This window comes from Apodemus sylvaticus, chromosome 1, assembly GCF_947179515.1.
Source record: "Apodemus sylvaticus chromosome 1, mApoSyl1.1, whole genome shotgun sequence".
In the NCBI taxonomy this organism is placed as follows: Eukaryota; Metazoa; Chordata; class Mammalia; order Rodentia; family Muridae; genus Apodemus; species Apodemus sylvaticus.
The window spans coordinates 204824610-204846936 of NC_067472.1; the positions used below are offsets into that span (position 1 = coordinate 204824610).

Genomic DNA, 22327 nt, shown 5'->3' on the forward strand with positions numbered 1-22327 from the left:
GACTACACTGAAGCAGGGCAGGTACCTAGACACAAGGAATGTAGCAGAAGATGTGTAGGAGTGTAGCATCCTGTCGTCCACCACATATCTCTCTGTCTCAATAATTGCTCCAGTGTGGCACCATCCTGGAGATATCTGCCCTAATAATTCAGTTGTTAATCAAGCCAATATCCCATAGATTTCCCAGTCTGGAGGCAGTTTTTTTCACCTAAGATCCCTCTTCTCACCACCTTCTTCTCTTAGTAATTTTCCTATTGCTTTAATAAAACAGCTGGACTAAAACAACTTACAGAAGTAAATACTTACTTGGGAATTAGCTATCCAGACAGATTACAGTCCTTCAAAGTCATGACAGAGAAGCATAGCTGCAGGAAGGTAGAACAACCAACAGGAAGCAGAGAGCTGGTGGCTCTCAACTCAGGCAGCAAACACAAAGCACAGAAAGGACACTGCAAATCGCACCTGACTTCTGTCACCTTAAATTCTAACCAATGACAAACCTCCTATGGGGAAGCCAAGCCACTTAATCCACCCAAAAGTTTTCACAAAGATGGTGTCATAAATTATGATTTCTGGAATTAGTCAGTTGTCCCATTCAAACCATCAAAAGAAAACTCCACCTCCTCACACACCCTGCAAAGTATCACCAATTCAAGAAACCTGTGAGGTCATTAATTTGTTTTATTCAGTTAGTCTGCATCATATCAGTTCTTAATTATTACATTGCTTAATAGATCCCCAATTCTTTGCAATATGTTTGAACAGTCCAAAGAACTTTGTGTCTCCATTTAAGACAGATACTTCACAGGTTCATATCTGTTTGGACTAACTGCTATTTTCCTCACGATTTTGGATTTCAATTTTTTATTGATTTCAATTTGGTAAACTATGTGAAATAATAGAGGATCTTGTTTATACCTTGTGGTATTACAGATGTCTATTATGCAAATCATGATTGACAACTATGTTGATATATTTGGAGATGAGGACCATATCATTTGTGACAATAATAAAAAGAGGTCAAATGACTTAAAGATGTCAGTAAATACTGCTGGTAAGTCAGCTGTTATAAAAAAAAGCCATAGATGGTCACAGTGGGAAACCTTAAATGCTAATACTGCACAATTAAAGATTTCATCTACTGCTCCTCATGCAGAAGTCCCTACAGTTTAAGAGAATTCGAATTAGTTACCAAATAGATGGAAGGATGCCATCATTTCCTGATTTCATAAATTTGAAAATAACAGAGCAGCATTAGAGCATATCATGATACTAAAGCATTGGAAAAGTGTTTTAAACAACATTTAACTTGTGTAGGATTATATGACTATATACATAGGTATACATACAGACACACATATGTACAAACTTACAAACATGTAGGTACAACAAAGGAATATTTTTAGAGCCTGTATGAATTCAAGAATATTATGTGCTACATTTCTTTCCTTTCTTTCCATGGTATATAATTCGTGTATGATATTCTGGATATGAAATTATTTTTAAAAAGTTCGCTTTAAATCAATTATTTTATTTACAAATCCATTCAACATGAGATTAAACTATAAGCTTAAACTATGTGCCAACAAACTGTGCTATCTTGTACAAAAAATGATGTTTGAGAGATAATCTTGCCAAATAAGTAGCATTTGGTATACATATTAAGTTGCAACAGATTTACTACAACACGTATATGAAGAATCTTAATAGGCAATATCATTCAAAATCAGATATAGTGTCAACTCAAGTAATTCTTTGTGTAGAGTTCAGAAGATATATTGATAACTTAGTCTTATTTGAAGTGGGGTGAATCTATAACTGAGAATGTTTAACTATGACATTTTTATATTTCCTTTAGCAGAGGACAATGAAACAACATCAACATAGAACTTTCCACAATGGAAACTTCTTAATGACTGAAGAAGGGGCCGGTTATGCTATTTCAATGTTCCGTTCTAGTTCCCTCTTAACTATAGCAGAAGAGATTATTACAAAAAACATTTCAGTTTCTTATTTAACTTCATTGTTACAAATAGTTTCACTCACTGTAATTATTTTATGTTATGTATTACATATTCTTATGTATTTTAATGAATGTTATTAAATTTTGTTATTGCTTGGACTTCAGTGTGCCTGACTCTTGATTCTACACAGTATTTGGAAGATTGCATTTACAGTACTCCCTTCCATTTCTGTTAATCAGGCACCTGATTTCATGTGACAGATCCTCTAGAATCACTTAATAAATTTTTTCTTCCAAATTACAAAAGACTGTCACTCCAAGTACTGCTCAAAAAATGAAAGTTATTTGACCAAATTCTTCCAGATTCTTAACATAAAACTCTCCCCATATTCTGAACCAACAACTAAGGGATACACATGGTTCCAGCCAAAATATGTCAGAGGAGTTCCTTGTCGTGAATTAGTGGGAAGAGAGGCCCTCGGTTCTGTGAAGGCTCAGTAGATGCCCCAGTGTGGTGAAATCAGTGGGGGGGTGTAGATGGGAGTAGGTCATGTGGAGGGATATATAATTGGAGCCAGGATGTGGGAGGAGGGTTTGGGGATTTTTGGAGGTGGTATACCAGCAAAGGTTTTAGCATTTGAAATGTAAATGAAGAATATATTCAATAAAAAATATTAACTATAAAAGCATTCTCCATGACTGAGTCAAAATTTATTAATACAATAAAATCAAACTCACTCCTGTGCATTGTAGTAACACTTTTAAAAAATAATATTATCCTATTTCTGTGAAAAGGAACTCTAGAAAATTATTTACATTAGAAAAAATAGCTCATTATTTGAAGGCTCAAGTTATCATCATACAGTAGTTCTGATGTCAGGAGTTTATAGGTAATGAAATTGCTCACCTAGTTGAGAAGCAGAGGAAAATGAATCCTCATATTCAGTAAGCTTTGTCCTTTTATACATACCAGGAACTATGACAGGAATAGTAGATCCCATTTGTATTGTTACTTTGACCATTTCAGTTACTTAAGTATAGACAGAATCTAATAACATTAAATATATCCTCAGAGTCATGCCCAGAATGCTTTCTCAGAGAAAGTTATAAATAAAATTCCAAAAATGGTCAGCATTAATTATCACACATAATAAATTAGAGGGAAATACACTTTTAAGAAAAAAACAATTTTCAAAGTCCTTAGTGATCAGAGATTGGCAAATCAAAATATCCCTGAGATTCTCCCTTACACCAATCAGAATATCTAGGATGAAAACTTCAGCTAACTACAAATGTTGGCAAGAATGTACAGAAAGAGGAACACTTATCCATTGCCTGTGGGATTACAAAGTGGTACAACCATTCTGGAAATCATTCTGGAGACTTCAGAAAAGCATAAGTAGATCTACCTGAAGACCCTACAATACCACTCTTGTGAATATACACAAAAGATGCCTCACTATTGCATAGGGTTATGTCTTCCACTATGTTCATAGCAGCCTTGTTTGTGATAGCCAGAAGCTGGAAACAACCAAGATGTCCCAGATAGCAGAATGGAAACAGAATATGTGGTTCATTTACACAAAGGAATCTATTTAACTCTTAAGCATGAGGACATCCTGAGTTTTCCAGGCAAATGGATGGAATTAGACAATATCCTGATGAGGTAACTCAGACACAAAAAGATATACATGGTATGTAATCACTAATAAGTGGATATTAACCACAAATCAAAAGAAATAAAAGAAATACAGAATACCCAAGATACAGTCCATAGAACTCAAGAAGATAAACAAGGAGAAGCACCCAAGTGAGGATGATTCAGTACCATTAGGAATGAGAAGAAAGCAATCACAAGGGAGTAGGAAGGACCTGGGAGGGAAAGTGGACAGACAGGTGGGGGTTTGGGGGAAAAGGGATTCTGATCTGTTATTGGGTGACAGAAAAGGAATGAAGCCCTGAGGTCCAGAAGAAAAAATGGAAACAGGCAACCACCGGAGGTAGGAGGATGGGAGGAACCTCCAGAATGTACCAGAGACATTGGAGGTAAGAGACTCTCAGGACTCAAAGTGAAGAAAATAATGTGGTTTGGAGAAAATCTTGAGACAGTTCCTCTTCCTCACCATTATGGATTGGGGTAAGCCTAAATGGAACCTGTGACTGTATTGCATATGAAAATATACCTACTATGGCTGGATCAGGAGAGGGCTATAGGAATCTCTTTGATTCCCTTTGGTGTTTCTTCCAGCATATAAAAACACAGTATAGATTCCAGGATGTACACTTAAATGTCTTAGTCAGGGTTTCTATTCCTGCACAAACATCATGACCAAGAAGCAAGTTGGGGAGGAAAGGGTTTATTGAGCTTACACTTCCATGTTGCAGTTCATCAATAAACGAAGTCAGGACTGGAACTCAAGCAGATCAATAAGCAGGAGCTGATGCAGAGGCCATGGAGGGATGTTTCTTACTGGCTTGCTTCCCCTGGCTTGCTCAGCCTGCTCTCTTATAGAACCCAAGAACACCAGCCTAAAGGTAGTACCACCGACAAGGGGCCCTCCCCACTTGATCACTAATTGAGAAAATGCCCCACAGCTGGATCTCATGGAGATATTTTCCCAAATGAAGCTCCTTTCTCTATGATAACTCCTGGCTGTGTCAAGTTGACACGCAAAACTAGCCAGTACACTTAGGAGACAGGAAGTTCAAAAAAGTGTGGTTTTATGACATGTGTTTCTTTAGCTTGACATAATCTCAGGTTCCTCCTTCCACTCATTCTCCTTCCTCAGGTCAATTAGTCAAGATTCACTATATTTTATAATATAATAGAAATGATTATGATAATATCAGTGCATGCAGGAGATAATATTTCATATAATTCCACTCTTTTTATGATAAGTAATGAAAAATTGAGAAAGAAGCATTGCCTTATTTTGTTATTAGAATACATGAGTAAATATTTTTGTTTCCTCTTCCACATAAAATTCTGAAGGTTAATGAGAGGATTTTAAGGCATCTCTGTCAGTGCTGAGCAAAACGCAAAGAAAAATTGTTATATGATTCTATCCTACTCTAGTCAGAATGTCTAAGATTAGTTTAAAAAGACAGCAAATGATAGAAAGGATGATGGGAACAGCAAAAGACTCATTTGCTGTTGATTTGAGTGAACACTGGAAGAGTCCCTGTGAAATTCAGGGTGGAATTTTCACAAAAGAATGAAAATAGATATTCCAAAAGATCCAGCTATACCAATATTGGGCATATATGCAATTGACACTATATGTTACAACAGATATTTACTTATATAGGTTCACTTCTGTTCTATTTCTAATAACTAGAAATTGGAAGCAGCCTACACGTTTATCTCCTGAAGAACAGGTTGTAATAATATGCCACATTTAAGCAATCCAACACTATTCATCCATTGAGAAAAGTGAAATTATGTTATTTGCAGGTAAAAGAGCAGCACTAGGAAAAACCTGAAGAAGGTTGTTGTGATGTTGGCATGAAAATTGCCCAAGGCATCTTCTATGCTTCTGGTTTAGGCAGGATGGATACAGCCTAATTTACACTTACACTATGTGGACTTAGAGAAGTAGTCCTTCATGTTTTGATAAAACGATCCTCCTATACAAGCACATAGCACAGAGTCACTCATTATTGTCGTTGGTAGAAGCCAAGTGAAAAGCCACTTATACTAAATATATTACAAACATATTCCAAAAGGATTGAATGATATACAACTTTTAAGTGTGAATTTACCTTATTTATCTCTCTTTTTAAATTATCTTTAATCTTTTACTGTCCAGTCTTTATCACCTTTTGCTCCACCCTCCTACAGTTCCTCTTCCCATTCTTCCTCTGTCCACCACAGTCTCTAGGATGTTGTCCCCACCTCTACATCCCATCCAACTAAGTGTACTCACTCCCTGGGCCCTCATGTTTCTCAAGAGTCAGGTGTATTTTCATTCACCTAGGAAAGAGCAAGCAGTCCTCTGCTGTATATGTGTTAGGGTCTTCATATAAGCTAATATATACTACCAAGTTGGTGGCTAGGTGTCTGAGAGATCTCAGGGGTCCAGATCAGTTGAAACTGCTGGTTTTCCTCTGGTGTCATCTTCCTCCTCAGCTTCTTCCAGTCTTTCCCTAATTCAAACACAGGAGTCCCCAGCTTCTATGCATTGGTTTGATCTAAGTATCTGCATCTGACACCTTAAGCTGCTTGTTGGTCCTTTCAGAGGCCAGCAATGCTAGGTTCCTGTCTGTAAGCACACCATGGCATCTGAAATAGTGTCTGGCTTTGGAGCATGCCCTTGAGCTAGATCCCATTTTGGGCCAGTTACTGGGCCTTCTTTCCCTCAAATTCTTCTCCATTTTTTCCCTCAGGAAAAATTTGGGTCATTATTTTTTAGACAGGAACAATTTTGGGTCAGAATTTTTTACTATGGGATGCCTACCCAGTCTCTTCACTGGATCCCCTGTCTTTCTCCTGGAAGCGAACTCTACAACTTCCCTCTCCCCTCTGTTATATATTACATTTAAGATTCCTCCATATGAGTCCTGGGGGTTTCTTAGCCCACAGGTCTCTGTTACATTCTAGAAGGTCCCCCCACCTCTTACCTTCCAAGGTTGATTGTTTGCATTCCTTCTTCTGGACCAAAGAGCCTCACTCCTGCTTCCCCATCTGCCCAACAAATAGTTAATCATGTTCCCTTTTCCCTCCCTGGATTCTCTCCCTCCTAGAAGTCTCCCAAGTCTCACCTTCCCCATGATTGCTTTCGGCTCTCTTCCAAGTGTGACTGAGGCAATCTCACTTGAGCCCCTCATCTTGCTTATCTTCTTGAGTTCTGTGGATTGCAGAATCCTGGGTATTCTGTACATTTTGGCTAATATCAACTTATTAGTGAGTTCCTACCATGCATGTCCTTTTGGGTCTGAGTTACCTACTTCAGGACAATATTTTATAATTCCATACCTTTGCCTGAAAATCCATAATGTCCTCATTCTTAATAGCAGAATTGTATTCCATTGTGGAAAAGAATCACATTTTCTGTATTCATTCTTCCAATATGGGACATCTGGGGAAATTACCACTTCTATGAAAATAGTGGAGCATGTACCCCTATCGCATGGTGGGGCATCTTCTGGGTATATACCCAAGAGTGGTACAGCTGACTCTCCTTTTAGATCTATTTCCATTTTTTTGAGAAAGCTCCAGATTGATTTCCAGAGTGGTTGTACCATTTTCCAATCCTTCCAGCAATAGAGGAGTGTTCCTCTTTCTCTACCTCCTCCCCAACATGTGCTCTCACCTGAGTTTTTGATCCGGGCCTTTCTGATTGGTGTATGGTGGAATCTCAGGATCACTTTGATTCACTTTCCCCTGATCACTAAGGATTTTAAACATTTCTTCAAGTGCATCTCAACTATTTGAGATTTCTCTGTTGTGAGATCTCTGTTTAGTTCTATACCCTGTTTTTGATTGAGTTGAATGGGAAATTAGCTTCTTGAGTTCTTATTTATTTTGGATAGTTGAGTTAGTGAAGTTTTTTTTTTCCAATCTGCTGGTTGCTGGTATGTCTATTAACCATGTCCTTTGCATTCCAGAAACTTTTCAATTTCATGAGGTCCCATTTATCAATTCTTGATCTTAGATCCTCAGCTACTGGAGTGCTATTTAGGAAATTTTATCACATGCCAATGAGTTTGATGTTCTTTCCCACTTTCTCTTCTATTATATTCAGTGTATTGGGTTTTATGCTGAGATCCTTGATTCACTTGGATTTAAGTTTTTTGCAAGGTCACAAGGTTCTTTTATCTCTGTAATGATTGCCAGTTATTCTAGGACCATTTCTTGAAGATGCTTTCCTTTGTTCATTGTATAATTTTGGATTCTTTGTCAAAGAGCAAGCATCCATAACTGTATGATTATATTTCTGAGTTTTCAATACTATTACAATGATGGACAAGTCTGTCCATGTGCAAATAGTGTACAGTTTTTATAAATATTGCTCCGTAGTATAGCTTGAGGTCAGGGATGTTCTTTTATTTTTAATAATAACTTTCTCTTTCCTGGTTTTTTTTTGGTCAGGTCAGACATCAATGAGAGGAGAGGCCCTTGGACCTGTGAATGCTCATTGCCCCAGATTAGGGGAATGCCAGGACAGGGAAGCAGGAGTGTGTGCATTGGTGAGCAGCAGGAGGGGATGGGATAGGTGGTTTTTGAGGGGAAATGAGAAAGGGGAATATCATTTGTAATGTAAATAAAGAAATTATCTAATAAGAAAATGAAAAAAGAAATGATAAATAACACTAAAAATTTATTAAGAATATGTAATGCAATGCAAAACAAATTATAACATCCTGGAGAAATGCCAGGACATGAAACATTCCTCTACATGTGACAATGACAAAAACATTAAATTAGATGTCATTGTAACTTACACAGTCATGGATTCTAACTTAAGACAGGTGGACAGGCTCAGGGTGCTGCGACACACATGAGCTATAGATAGTTTTCCTTCATTCCACTATGTTGAAAGACAATACTAACACTGCCTGGAGAGCTGTCTGGACAGTTCCTAAACTCATGTACATACAGAGCTCATCTACCAAAGGCACCTTACAGGGATCAAGTAGCATACAATGTATGACCATGTAATAGTTAGGTTATATAAGACTCAAAGATCTGACCACAAAAACCTTATTTTATCTAACTGTTTAATATTTCAACCTTGTCAACATTTAGTAAAGTTAAACGCCAAGAGGAACGACAGAGGCACACTGCTCCACTGCTGGTGGGAGTGTAAGATGGAACAACCACTCTGGAAATCGGTCTGGCGATTCCTCAGAAAACTGGGCATGACACTTCCAGAGGACCCTGCTATACCACTCCTGGGCATCTACCCAGAGGATTCCCCTGCATTCAATAAGGACACAGGCTCCACTATGTTCATTGCAGCCTTATTTATAATAGCCAGCTGGAAAGAACCTGGATGTCCTTCAACAGAGGAATGGATACAAAAAACGTGGTATATTTACACAATGGAATACTACTCAGCAATTAAAAACAATGAATTCACGAAATTTGTAGGCAAATGGTTAGATCTGGAAAATATCATCCTAAGTGAGGTAAACAAATCACAAAAGAATACACATGGAATGCAATCTCTGAAAAGTGGATATTAATTAGCCCAGAAGCTCTGAATACCCAAGGCACAATTAGCATAACAAATGACTCCCATGAAGAAGTAAGGAGAGGGTCCTGATCCTGGAAAGGATTGATCTAACATTGGAGGGGAGTATCAAGACAGAGAAAAAGGAGAGAGGTGATTGGAGAATGAGTGGATAGAAGAAGGTTTATGGGACATATGGGGAGGGGGAACTGGGAAAGGGGAAATCATTTGTAATGTAAACAAAGAATATAGAAAATAAAAGTATATAATTAAATAAAAACGCCAATTATTAAAAGGCAAATACAACACCTAATTCATAACTCACAACAATATTCTCAGGCTGCCAAAACAATGCCATTTACCTGTTCTCACACTTACTGTATTGCCTGAGCTTCCAAAATTTTAACTAAAACTACCTTTTTTTTGCGATCACCTGTGTATAGGACACCTGCTCCTGAGGCATAAAAGCAGTTCCTAAGATCTGTTTTCAGGCAAGCTACAAAATCGCAATTCCAAGTCTTCTTGTTTGAGCAAAATAATTTCCTTCACACACAATGACTGGAAAAGAAGTTAGGTGACAGTTACTGCCATTTAGTGACACATTTCTCAGTATTTTGTACGTGGGAAATGCATCTGAACTGCAGAGCCAACTCTGCACAAAGGCCTTGCTTTGTGGAATTTGCACTTTGGTGGAAAGTTTAACCAACCAATAAAACATTTCCTTTTCTCTGTGTGGTCATCAATCCAGCATGCAGTGTAAAACCACAACAAAAGCCAAAGTGCAATCTCAAACTTTCTGTGTCTACATTCTTGGTTTCGTTGCTTAAGTACAGACAGGACATGGGATCATTTGCTCTGGGCTGCCATTCCACATTTGATCCTGCTAAACTGCCCAACAAGCAGCCCAGGCAGACCTGGGCACACCCTCCATGGATGGTCAGACTCACATGATTAGTTCTACCCAACCACAATTATAGTTCTCTGGGAAACAAGGTTGATTGCTAGAATTCCCCCTGAAACTGATACAAAGAAACTAACCACCAAGTTTATTTTCCATTTTAAGGCTTCTCTATTCAACCAGTTCTGATCTAAAACAATCACTATATAAGGCTGGTATCATACTTGTTATTTTGTTTCTTTCTGCCTACATACCAGGCTTACTCTCAAGCAGGATAAGTACAAAACTTTGTTACAAAACATGGAAAAGAAGGCTGCAAAATTGTCTCTCCACAAATGGGTAGTTTGAGTACAGTATAAATATAAGGACAGAGAAAAAGGAGTGAGGTGATTGGAGAAGGGATGGAAAGAAGAAGGTTTATGGGACATATGGGGAAGGAGGATCCCGGAAAGTGGAAATCATTTGGAATGTAAACAAAGAATGTAGAAAATAAAAATATTAAAAAAACTATAAATATAAGAACACTGTCTCATTTCTATAAAACATGAGCAGAAAAGTACAAAAAAAATCCAGATTTTGTAAATTGTATTGCAGAAATATTTGTTTGAATGCTGATGATTTAGAGCAAATTTTCTTCCTTTTCCTTACAAGAGTAAGAGACTGAGAGAGAGAGAGACAGAGACAGAGATAGAGAGACAGAGACAGAGAGACAGAGATACACATACAGAGAGACAGAGAAAAAGTTCTAAACTAGAAAAGATACCAAACAGATTTCCAATCAGAAAAGTAAATTAATATACTTCCATCAGAAACACCCCCCCCCATTCAACAGCCCAGAGGCCATGTTTATTTGTGGAGAGGAACATAGATTCCATTCCTGAAGAGGCTTTCGAAGAAGCCTGAAGGTGATGGATGCCACAGGGTGCCTCAGCCAAAGACCGGCAAGGGTTCGAGGATGCTCCCGGACCTCTCTGCCAAGGGGATTCTGTTCAGCTCGCCCACCTCTGCCTGCCAGCCTGGGATCTTCTTGGTTGTCATGTGTGGATGAGCATGCTTTGTCATGTGGTCACACTGTATGTAGTGCCAGTCACACAGAGGACACACCAGGTTCTTCCCTCCAATGTGAGTTCTGTGGTGGCGAGACAGCTCATCTGACCTTGCAAACTTGTTGTTCCAGTCATCACATCACAGATGCGGATGAAAGGTAAGTCTGTGGGCAAAGTTGATCTTAAAGGTGGGAAATTTTGAAGTAGGTCTTCTGTCATGCTGTACAGCAGTGGTGATGTAACCAGAATCAAAGACAGGTGTGAGGGCTCTAATCTGGGACTTCTGTCCCCAAGAACTCATGTAAACAAGAGCTTCCACAGCATCAATCTCAATGTGCTCCAGGATGCTGCATGTGGGACTTTCTCTGTTATGCTGCTTCCTCTCCAGGATGACTCACTAATGTTCATGAGGTCAGCTGCATGTGCATCACCCTGGAATGGTGGAGTCTGGCAGTTGCCTGGGGCCATACAGCCTGTAGGCAGCAGTGCTGGAAAACAGGAGCTCTGCCTGGCGCTGAGGCTGCACATGTGCAGGCAGCAGTGTCATCTGTTCCCAGCATGCACCTCTGCTCTCCTTGACATGCAGCTATTCCCACCGCCACCAGCCCAGGAGTCATCAGTGTCCAAAATTTTTCATGAAAATATCTATTCATGTGTCTTTGTACTGCACTAAAATAGTTTTTCTTGTTTCATTTCCCCTCTTTAATTCCCTTTGATAAAATTAGTTGAAATCAGTAAAATCATCTTTCCAATTTTTACTTTTTGAACTCATAATTTCTAATCATGTCTTGGGGTAATATGAAAGAATAATATTTATTGGACAATGCTTTACAGTTCTTTGTTTTGGTAGAGTAGAGTAAGAAATGAGTCTGTATTATTGTAGAAGCCACTAAGCCATGACATTCTCTCTCCTGGATGTCACCGTCACCGAATACCTTCTAAGAAGAAAGTAGTGTACTTATAGTAAAAGAAAATATTTTCTGTCCTCTCACTACCAAAGCCTTGTAGTCTTTTTGTCCTCCTGTCAGACACATGGAACTTGAGAAGGAACTACTGGATTGATGTATAAGCTTACAAACATTGAGTAATAAACAGACCTATAAATTAGAAACCTACACTGCTGTATTCTTTTCATTGGGGAGGGGGGAACCATTAAACATAGGATTTTATATAAGAAGCAAACATTTATACAGTTTTATTATTTACAGAACATGATTCAACCGGCTTTATTTAATGATGCTTTTGTTCTTCTTTTTTAATATTTTCTATATTTACATTTCTAATGAATCCACTTTCAATGTCTCCTCTTCTTTTTTTTTTTGGGGGGGGGGGGTTGGATTTGGATGTTTTCAAGACAAGGTTTCTCTGTGTAGCCCTTGCTGTCCTGGAACTCACTCTTTAGACCAGGCTGGCCTTGAACTCAGAAATCTGCCTGCCTCTGCCTCCCAGAGTGCTGGGACTACAGGTGTGCACCACCACCACCAGGCTAATGTTTCCTCTTCTTAAACTCCCTGTCCCATCCCCCTGCCCCTGCCTCTATGATGGTGCTCCCCCTTCACCTACTATCAATCTTACAAAATGGCAACCAACACATTATGAAAATCTTTACCAATCCTACATCTGATAGAGGGCTAATATCCAATATATACAAAGAATTCAAGAACTTAGAATCCAGTGAACAATGTAACCCTATTACAAATGAGGCACAGAGCCAAACAAAGAATTCTCACCTTAGGTAACACTGAATGGCTAAAAGGCATCTAAAGAAATGCTCAAAATACTTAGTCATGAAGGAAATGCAAATCAAAACATTCCTGAGATTCCAACAAAATCTATAAGAATGGCTAAGATCAAAACTCAGGTGACAGCAGATGCTGACAAGGATGTGGAGAAAGAGGAACACTCCTCCATTGCTGCTGGGGTTGCAAGCCAGTACAAGCACTCTGGAAATCATTTTGGAAATTCTTTTAAAAAATTGGACAAAATACTACCTGAGGACCCAGCAATACTACTCCTAGGCAAATACCAAGATGATCTTCGAACATGTAATAAGGTCACATGCTCCACTATGTTTATAACAGCCTTATTTATGAGAGCCAGAAGCTGGAAAGAATACATTTCTCCTTCAGAGAGGAGTGGATGCAGAAAATGTGGTCCATTTACACAACGGAGCACTAGGCAACTACTAAAAACAGTGAATTTATGAAAGGCAATCCAGAGACTGTCCCATTTGAGGATTCATCCCATATATACTTTCCAAATCCAGACACCATTGTGGATGTCAACAAAAGCTTGCTGACAGGAGTCTGATATAGCTGTCTCCTGAGAGGCTCTGCCAGTGACTGACAAATACAGAAGTGATGCTCACAGCCAACCAATGAACTAAGTACAGGATCTGCAATGGAGGATATACAGAAAGGAACCAAGGAGCTGATGGGGTTTGCAACCCCCTAGAAGGAAAAATGATATGAATCAATCAGTAACCCCAGAGATCCCAGGGAATAAACCACCAACCAACAAGTTCACATGGAGGGACCCAGGGCTCCAGAAGTATACATAGCAGAGGATGGCCTTGTCAGACATCAATGAGAGGAGAGGCCCTTGGTCCTGTGAAGGCTTGATGCCCCAGTGTAGGGAATTCCAGGACAGGGAAGATATGGTTGGTAGATTGGTGAGCAGGGGCGGGGGGGGGGGAGGGTGGGATAGAGTATTTTTGAAGGGGAAATTAGGAAAGTGGACAATATTTTTTATTTGATATCTTCTTTATTTACATTTTAAATGACTTCCCCTTTCCTGGATTCTCCCTCCCTGAGGTCCCATAAGCCCTCTTCCCTCCCCCTGCCCCCCAATCCACCACTTCCTGCTTCCCTGACCTAGTATTTACCTACACTGCTGCACTGAGTCTTTCCAGGACCAGGGGCCTCTCCTTCCCTCTTCTTGGGCTTCATTTGATATGTGAATTGTGATATGTGTCTTGGTTATTCCAAACTTCTAGGCTAATATCCACTTATCAGAGAGTGCACACCATGAGTGTTCTTCTGTGATTGGGTAACCTCACTTAGGATGATATTCTGCAGCTTCATCTAAGAATTCTGCACTTTGTCTAAGAATTTCATGAATTCATTGTTTTTAATGGCTGAATAGTACTCCATTGTGTATATATACTACATTTTGTGTATCCATTTCTCCTTCGAGGGACATCTGGGTTCTTTCCAGCTTCTGGCTATTATAAATAGGGCTGCTATGAACATAGCGGAGAATGTATCCTTATTACATGCCTTGGAACCCTTTGGGTTTACATTTGGAAAGTAAATAAAGGAAAGACCTAATAAAAAAGAAATAAAAAGCATAAAATATAAAATAAATACATCAATTGTATGAAAGAGACAAGAAGAGTTGAAAATAAATGAATTAAACTAATCAGGAGACAGTGTAAAAAAGAACTATATAGAAGTTGCACTGAGAATACTCAGTTACACACTGCTTCCAGGTGCAAAAATGAGCAAAAAATAATGGCCAATGGCCTGGGATCAATTAATAGGTACATAACAGTGGGTACACAAGAGAAATGGAATCTCTCTCATCTATAGTGAGGTGTGAGTGGAAAACATACCTTAATGTGATTCAGTGTAATATCCAATGTGTAGTATCAAAATAAAAGTAGAACTTTATGAAAGTGCAATTAATCTAAACTGGAGACTGTAAAAGAGTCTGAGATTCTACTATGTTCATAATTCTTCCCTTTTGATTTTGGGTGCTGCACAATTCTTGTTTCTATGTTTCTGTGAGGCATCTGGTATTACTTTTTTGCCCAGGATTGCTTTAGCTTTCAGGGTATTTTGGGTTCAATAGGTATTTTACAATTATTTCTGTAGATCTGTGAAAAATATTTGTACTGTGTTGATGATCAGTGGAGATATAGAATGACGATCTATAAGGCAGTTATTGAAGAAACTAGCAATAAAAATGAAATCTGGTACAGTTATACAACTTCTCCATCTCTAGTGGAAGGACTTTAAGTCAGCTTTGCACACATATAACTGCACATACATATTTATTGTTGCCATGTTTAAAAGAGTCAGGTAAAAGAATGAGCATAGTCGACCATCATATGAAGAACGTTGAAATAAAATGTGCACTTGTACTTAAAAAAAAATCTCATTTAAACATCTTAGTGTTAACTTTGAGGATATCTTGTACCCACCTGAGAAAAGTACAGCAACTATGGATCACTAAGATGAAAATGGTCTTTAGGCATGTCTGTGAGGGGTTGTTAATTGATGAAGGAGGACCCATGCAACTGTGGACATTGCCCACCATTCCTTGAAAGGAGGTCCGGGGCAACTAAGCATGAGCTTGGGAGTCAGCCAGAAAAAACTCTGGAAATCAATCTGGCAATTGCTCAGAAAACTGGGCATGACACTTCCAGAGGACCCTGCTATACCACTCCTGGGCATCTACCCAGAGGATTGCCCTGCATGCAATAAGGACACATGCTCCACTATGTTCATTGCAGCTTTATTTATATTAGCCAGAAGCTGGAAAGAACCCAGATGTCCCTCAATAGAGGAATGGATACAGAAATTGTGGTATATTTACACAATGGAATACTACTCAGCAATTAAAAACAATGAATTCACGAAATTTGTAAGCAAATGGTTGGATCTGGAACATATCATCCTAAGTGAGGTAAACAAATCACAAAAGAATACACATGGAATGCAATCTCTGAAAAGTGCATATTAATTAGCCCAGAAGCTCTGAATACCCAAGGCACAATTAGCATAACAAATGACTCCCATGAAGAAGTAAGGAGAGGGTACTGATCCTGGAAAGGATTGATCCAGCATTGGAGGGGAGTATCAGGACAGAGAAAAAGGAGGGAGGTGATTGGAGAATGAGTGGATAGAAGAAGGTTTATGGGACATATGGGGAGGGGGGAACTGGGAAAGGGGAAGTCATTTGGGATGTAAACAAAGAATATAGAAAACAAAAATATATAATTAAATAAAAACGCCAATTATTAAAAGGCAAATATAACACCTAATTCATATCTCACAACAATATTCTCAGGCTGCCAAAACAATGCCATTTACCTGTTCTCACACTTACTGTATTGCCTGAGCTTCCAAAATTTTAACTAAAACTACCTTTTTTTGCGATCACCTATGTATAAGTCAACTGTTCCTGAGGCATAAAAGCAGTGCCTAAGATCTGTTTTCAGGCAAGCTACAAAATCGCAATTCCAAGTCTTCTTGTTTGAGTAAAATAATTTCCTTCACACACAATGACTGGAAAAGCAGTTAGGTGACAGTTACTGCCATTTAGTGACACATTTCTCAGTATTTTGTACGTGGGAAATGCATCTGAACTGCAGAGCCAACTCTGCACAAAGGCCTTGCTTTGTGGAATTTGCACTTTGGTGGAAAGTTTAAACAACCAATAAAATATTTCCTTTTCTCTGTGTGGTCGTCAATCCAGCATGCAGTATAAAACCACAACAAAAGCCAAAGTGCAATCTCAAACTTTCTGTGTCTACATTCTTGGTTTCGTTGCTTAAGTACAGACAGGGCATGGGATCATTTGCTCTGGGCTGCCATTCCACATTTGATCCTGCTAAACTGCCCAACAAGCAGCCCAGACAGACCTGGGCACACCCTCCATGGATGGTCAGACTCACATGATTAGTTCTACCCAACCACAATTATAGTTCTCTGGGAAACAAGGTTGATTGCTAGAATTCCCCCTGAAACTGATACAAAGAAACTAACCACCAAGTTTATTTTCCATTTTAAGGCTTCTCTATTCAACCAGTTCTGATCTAAAACAATCACTATACAAGGCTGGTATCATACTTGTTATTTTGTTTCTTTCTGCCTACATACCAGGCTTACTCTCAAGCAGGATAAGTACAAAACTTTGTTACAAAACATGGAAAAGAAGGCTGCAAAATTGTCTCTCCACAAATGGGTAATTTGAGTACAATATAAATATTTTTATGAAACTATAAATATAAGAACACTGCCTCATTTCTATAAAATGTGGGCAGAAAAGTACAAAAAAATCCAGATTTTGTAAATTGTATTACAGTAATATTTGTTTGAATGCTGATGATTTAGAGCAAATTTTCTTCCATTTCCTTACAAGAGTGAGAGACAGACTGAGAGAGACAGAGACAGAAAGACAGAGATAGAGAGACAGAGACAGAGAGACAGAGATACACATACAGAGAGACAGAGAAAAAGTTCTAAACTAGAAAAGATACCAAACAGATTTTCAATCAGAAAAGTAAATTAATATACTTCCATCAGAAACAGCACCCCCCCATTCAAAAGCCCAGAGGCCGTGTTTATTTGTGGAGAGGAACATAGATTCCATTCCTGAAGAGGCTTTCGAAGAAGCCTGAAGGTGATGGATGCCACAGGGTGCCTCCGCCAAAGACCAGCAAGGGTTCGAGGATGCTCCCGGGCCTCTCTGCCAAGGGGATTCTGTTCAGCTTACCCACCTTCGCCTGCCAGCCTGGGATCTTCTTGGTTGTCATGTGTGGATGCGCATGCTTTGTCATGTGGTCACACTGTATGTAGTGCCAGTCACACAGAGGGCACACCAGCTTCTTCCCTCCAATGTGAGTTCTGTGGTGGCGAGACAGCTCATCTGACCTTGCAAACTTGTTGTCCTAGTCATCACCTCACAGATGCGGATAAAAGGTAAGTCTGTGGGCAAAGTTGATCTTAAAGGTGGGAAATTTTGAAGTAGGTCTTCTGTCATGCTATACAGCAGTGGTGATGTAACCAGAATCAGAGACAGGTATGAGGGCTCTCATCTGGGACCTCTGTCCCTAAGAACTCATGTAAACAAGAGCTTCCATAGCATCAGTCTCGATGTGCTCCAGGATGCTGCATGTGGGACTTTCTCTGTTATGCTGCTTCCTCTCCAGGATGACTCACTAATGTTCATGAGGTCAGCTGCATGTGCATCACCCTGGAATGGTGGAGTCTGGCAATTGCCTGGAGCCATACAGCCTGTAGGCAGCAGTGCTGGAAAACAGGAGCTCTGCCTGGCGCTGAGGCTGCACATGTGCAGGCAGCAGTGTCATCTGTTCCCAGCATGCACCTCTGCTCTCCTTGACATGCAGCTATTCCCACCGCCACCAGCCCAGGAGTCATCAGTGTCCAAAATTTTTAATGAAAACATCATGAAAATATCTATTCATGTGTCTTTGTACTGCACTAAAATAGTTTTTCTTGTTTCATTTCCCCTCTTTAATTCCCTTTGATAAAATTAGTTGAAATCAGTAAAATCATCTTTCCAATTTTTACTTTTTGAACTCATAATTTCTAATCATGTCTTGGGGTAATATGAAAGAATAATACTTATTGGACAATGCTTTACAGTTCTTTGTTTTGGTAGAGTAGAGTAAGAAATGAGTCTGTATTATTGTAGAAGCCACTAAGCCATGATATTCACTGTCCTGTATGTCACCCTCACCGAATACCTTCTAAGAAGAAAATAATGGACTTACAGTAAAAGAAAATATTTTCTGTCCTCTCACTACGAAAGCCTTGTAGTCTTTTTGTCCTCCTGTGAGACACATGGAACTTGAGAAGGAACTACTAAATTGATGTATAAGCTTACAAACTTTGAGTAATAAACAGACCTATAAATTAGAAACCTACACTGCTGTATTCTTTTCATTGGGGAGGGGGGAACCATTAAACATAGGATTTTATATAAGAAGCAATCATTTATACAGTTTTATTATTTACAGAACATGATTCAACCGGCTTTATTTAATGATGCTTTTGTTCTTCTTTGTTAATATTTTTTATATTTACATTTCTAATGTATCCACTTTCAATGTCTCCTCTTCTTTTTTTTGGGGGGGGGTTGGATTTGGATGTTTTCAAGACAGGGTTTCTCTGTGTAGCCCTTGCTGTCCTGGAACTCACTCTGTAGACCAGGCTGGCATTGAACTCAGAAATCTGCCTGCCTCTGCCTCCCAGAGTGCTGGGATTACAGGCGTGCACCACCACCACCAGGCTAATGTTTCCTCTTCTTAAACTCCCTGTCCCATCCCCCTGCCCCTGCCTGTATGATGGTGCTTCCCCATCACCTACTATCAATCATACAAAATGGCAACCAACAGATTATGAAAATTTTTACCAATCCTACACCTGATAGAGGGCTAATATCCAATATATACAAAGAATTCAAGAACTTAGAATCCAGTGAACAATGTAACCCTATTAAAAATGAAGCACAAAGCCAAACAAAGAATTCTCACCTGAAGTAACACTGAATGGCTAAAATGCGCCTAAATAAATGTTCAAAATACTTAATCATGAAGGAAATGCAAATCAAAACATCCCTGAGATTCCAACAAAATCTATAAGAATGGCTAAGATCAAAACTCAGGTGACAGCAGATGCTGACAAGGATATGGAGAAAGAGGAACACTCCTCCATTGCTGCTGGGTTTGCAAGCCAGTACAAGCACTCTGGAAATCATTTTAGAAATTCTTATAAAAAATTGGACAAAATACTACCTGAGGACCCAGCAATACTACTCCTACTCAAATACCAAGATGATGTTCAAATGTGTGATAAGGTCACATGCTCCACTATGTTTATAACAGCCTTATTTATGAGAGCCAGAAGCTGGAAAGAATCCATTTCTCCTTCAACAGAGGAGTGGATGCAGAAAATGTGGTCCATTTTCACAACGGAGCACTAGGCAACTACTAAAAACAGTGAATTTATGAAAGGCAATCCAGAGACTGTCCCATTTGAGGATTCATCCCATATATACTTTCCAAATCCAGACACCATTGTGGATGTCAACAAAAGCTTGCTGACAGGAGTCTGATATAGCTGTCTCCTGAGAGGCTCTGCCAGTGACTGACAAATACAGAAGTGATGCTCACAGCCAACCAATGAACTAAGTACAGGATCTGCAATGGAGGATATACAGAAAGGAACCAAGGAGCTGATGGGGTTTACAACCCCCTAGAAGGAAAAGTGATATGAATCAATCAGTAACCCCAGAGATCCCAGGGAATAAACCACCAACCCACAAGTTCACGTGGAGGGAACCAGGGCTCCAGAAGCATACATAGCAGAGGATGGCCTTGTCAGACATCAATGAGAGGAGAGGCCCTTGGTCCTGTGAAGGCTTGATGCCCCAGTATAGGGATTTCCAGGACAGGGAAGATACAGTTGGTAGATTGGTGAGCAGGGGGTTGGGGGCATGAGATAGAGTATTTTTGAAGGGGAAATTAGGAACGTGGACAATATTTTTTATTTGATATCTTCTTTATTTACATTTTAAATGACTTCTCCTTTCCTGGATTCCCCCTCCCTGAGGTCCCATAAGCCCTCTTCCCTCTCCCTACCCCCAATCCACCTCTTCCTGCTTCTGTGACTTAGTATTCCACTACACTGCTGCATTGAGTCTTTCCAGGACCAGGGGCCTCTCCTTCCCTCTTCTTGGGCTTCATTTGATATGTGAATTGTGTCTTGGGTATTCCAAGCTTCTAGGCTAATATCCACTTATCAGAGAGTGCACACCATGAGTGTTCTTCTGTGATTGGGTAACCTCACTTAGGATGATATTCTGCAGTTTCATGTAATAATTCTTCCGTTCGTCTAAGAATTTCATGAATTCATTGTTTTTAATGGCTGAATAGTACCCCATTGTGTATATATATATCACATATTCTGTATCCATTCCTCCGCTGAGGGACATCTTGGTTCTTTCCAGCATCTGGCTATTATATATAGGACTGCTATGAACATAGTGGAGCATGTATCCTTATTACATGCTGTGGAATCCTCTGGGTTTACATTTGAAAGGTAAATAAAGGAAAGATCTAATCAAAAGAAATAAGAAGCATAAAATGTAAAATAAATATATCAGCTGTATGAAAGACACAAGTAGAGTTGAGAATAAATGAAATAAACTAATCAGGAGACAGTGTAAAAAAGAACTATATAGAAGCTGCACCGGGAATACTCAGTTACACACTGCTTCCAGGTGCAAAAATCAGCAAAAAATAATGGCCAATGGCCTGGGATCAATTAATAGGTACATAACAGTGGGTACACAAGAGAAATGGAATCTCTCTCATCTATAGTGAGGTGTGAGTGGAAAACATACCTTAATGTGATTCAGTGTAATATCCAATGTGTAGTACCAAAATAAAAGTAGAACTTTATGAGAGTGCAATTAATCTAAACTGGAGACTGTAAAAGAGTCTGAGATTCCACTACATTCATAATTCTTCCCTCCTCCCCCCCCTTTTTTTTTGGTGTTGCACAATTCTTGTTACTACATTTCTGTGAGGTATCTGGTATTACTTTTTTGCCCAGGATTGCTTTAGTTTTCAGGGTATTTTGGGTTCAACAGGTATTTTACAATTATTTCTGTAGATCTGTGAAAAATATCTGTATTGTGTTGATGATCAGTGGAGATATAGAATGGCGATCTACAAGGTAGTTATTGAAGAAACTAGCAATAAAAATGAAATCTGGTACAGTTATACAACTTCTCCATCTCTAGTGGAAGGACTTTAAGTCAGCTTTGCACACATATAACTGCACATACATATTTATTGTTGCCATGTTTAAAAGAGTCAGGTAAAAGAATGAGCATAGTCAACCATCATATGAAGAAATTTGAAATAAAATGTGTACTTGTACTTAAAAGAATCTCATTTAAACATCTCAGTGTTAACTTTGAGGATATCTTGTCCCCACCTGAGAAATGTATAGCAACTATGGATCACTAAGATGAAAATGGTCTTTAGGCATGTCTGTGAGGGGTTGTTAATTGATGAAGGAGGACCCATGCAACTGTGGACATTGTCCACCATTCCTTGAAAGGAGGTTCAGGGCAACTAAGCATGAGCTTGGGAGTCAGCCAACAAAAACAGTGCTCATTGCTGCAGAAGATTCTGTTTATCATGGCTGAGAGTAGAGTATGCTGGAGCACAGCATTTTAGCCTTGCAGAAAGGGAACAAAGAAGAAGGGATGCACTCCTCTGGTGGCCATCTACTTTGCTGCTGTTTATTCAACCTCAGCTTCCAGGTCAAGGGCCACACACTTCCCACATTCAGACTGGAGCACTTGGATCTTTTAATTCCATCTAGAAAATCTCTTAACACATACAACCAGAGGGATGTGTCTCTGAATTCATAGATGATTCCAGTCAACTTGACACTGTATAAATCATGAAACCATAGTTATC

At 39.2% G+C, this 22327-nt stretch overlaps 1 protein-coding gene across 1 annotated transcript in view; it reads left to right on the forward strand.

Moving 5' to 3' along the window:
• Nucleotides 1-951: 951 nt before the first annotated feature.
• Nucleotides 952-22327, forward strand: part of LOC127672456 (STAM-binding protein-like) — a 157486-nt gene continuing 136110 nt past the window's right edge. The window contains exon 1 of the mRNA XM_052167630.1: nucleotides 952-1054. Coding sequence (XP_052023590.1) covers nucleotides 952-1054 — 103 coding nt within the window. The remainder of the gene's footprint in view (nucleotides 1055-22327) is intronic.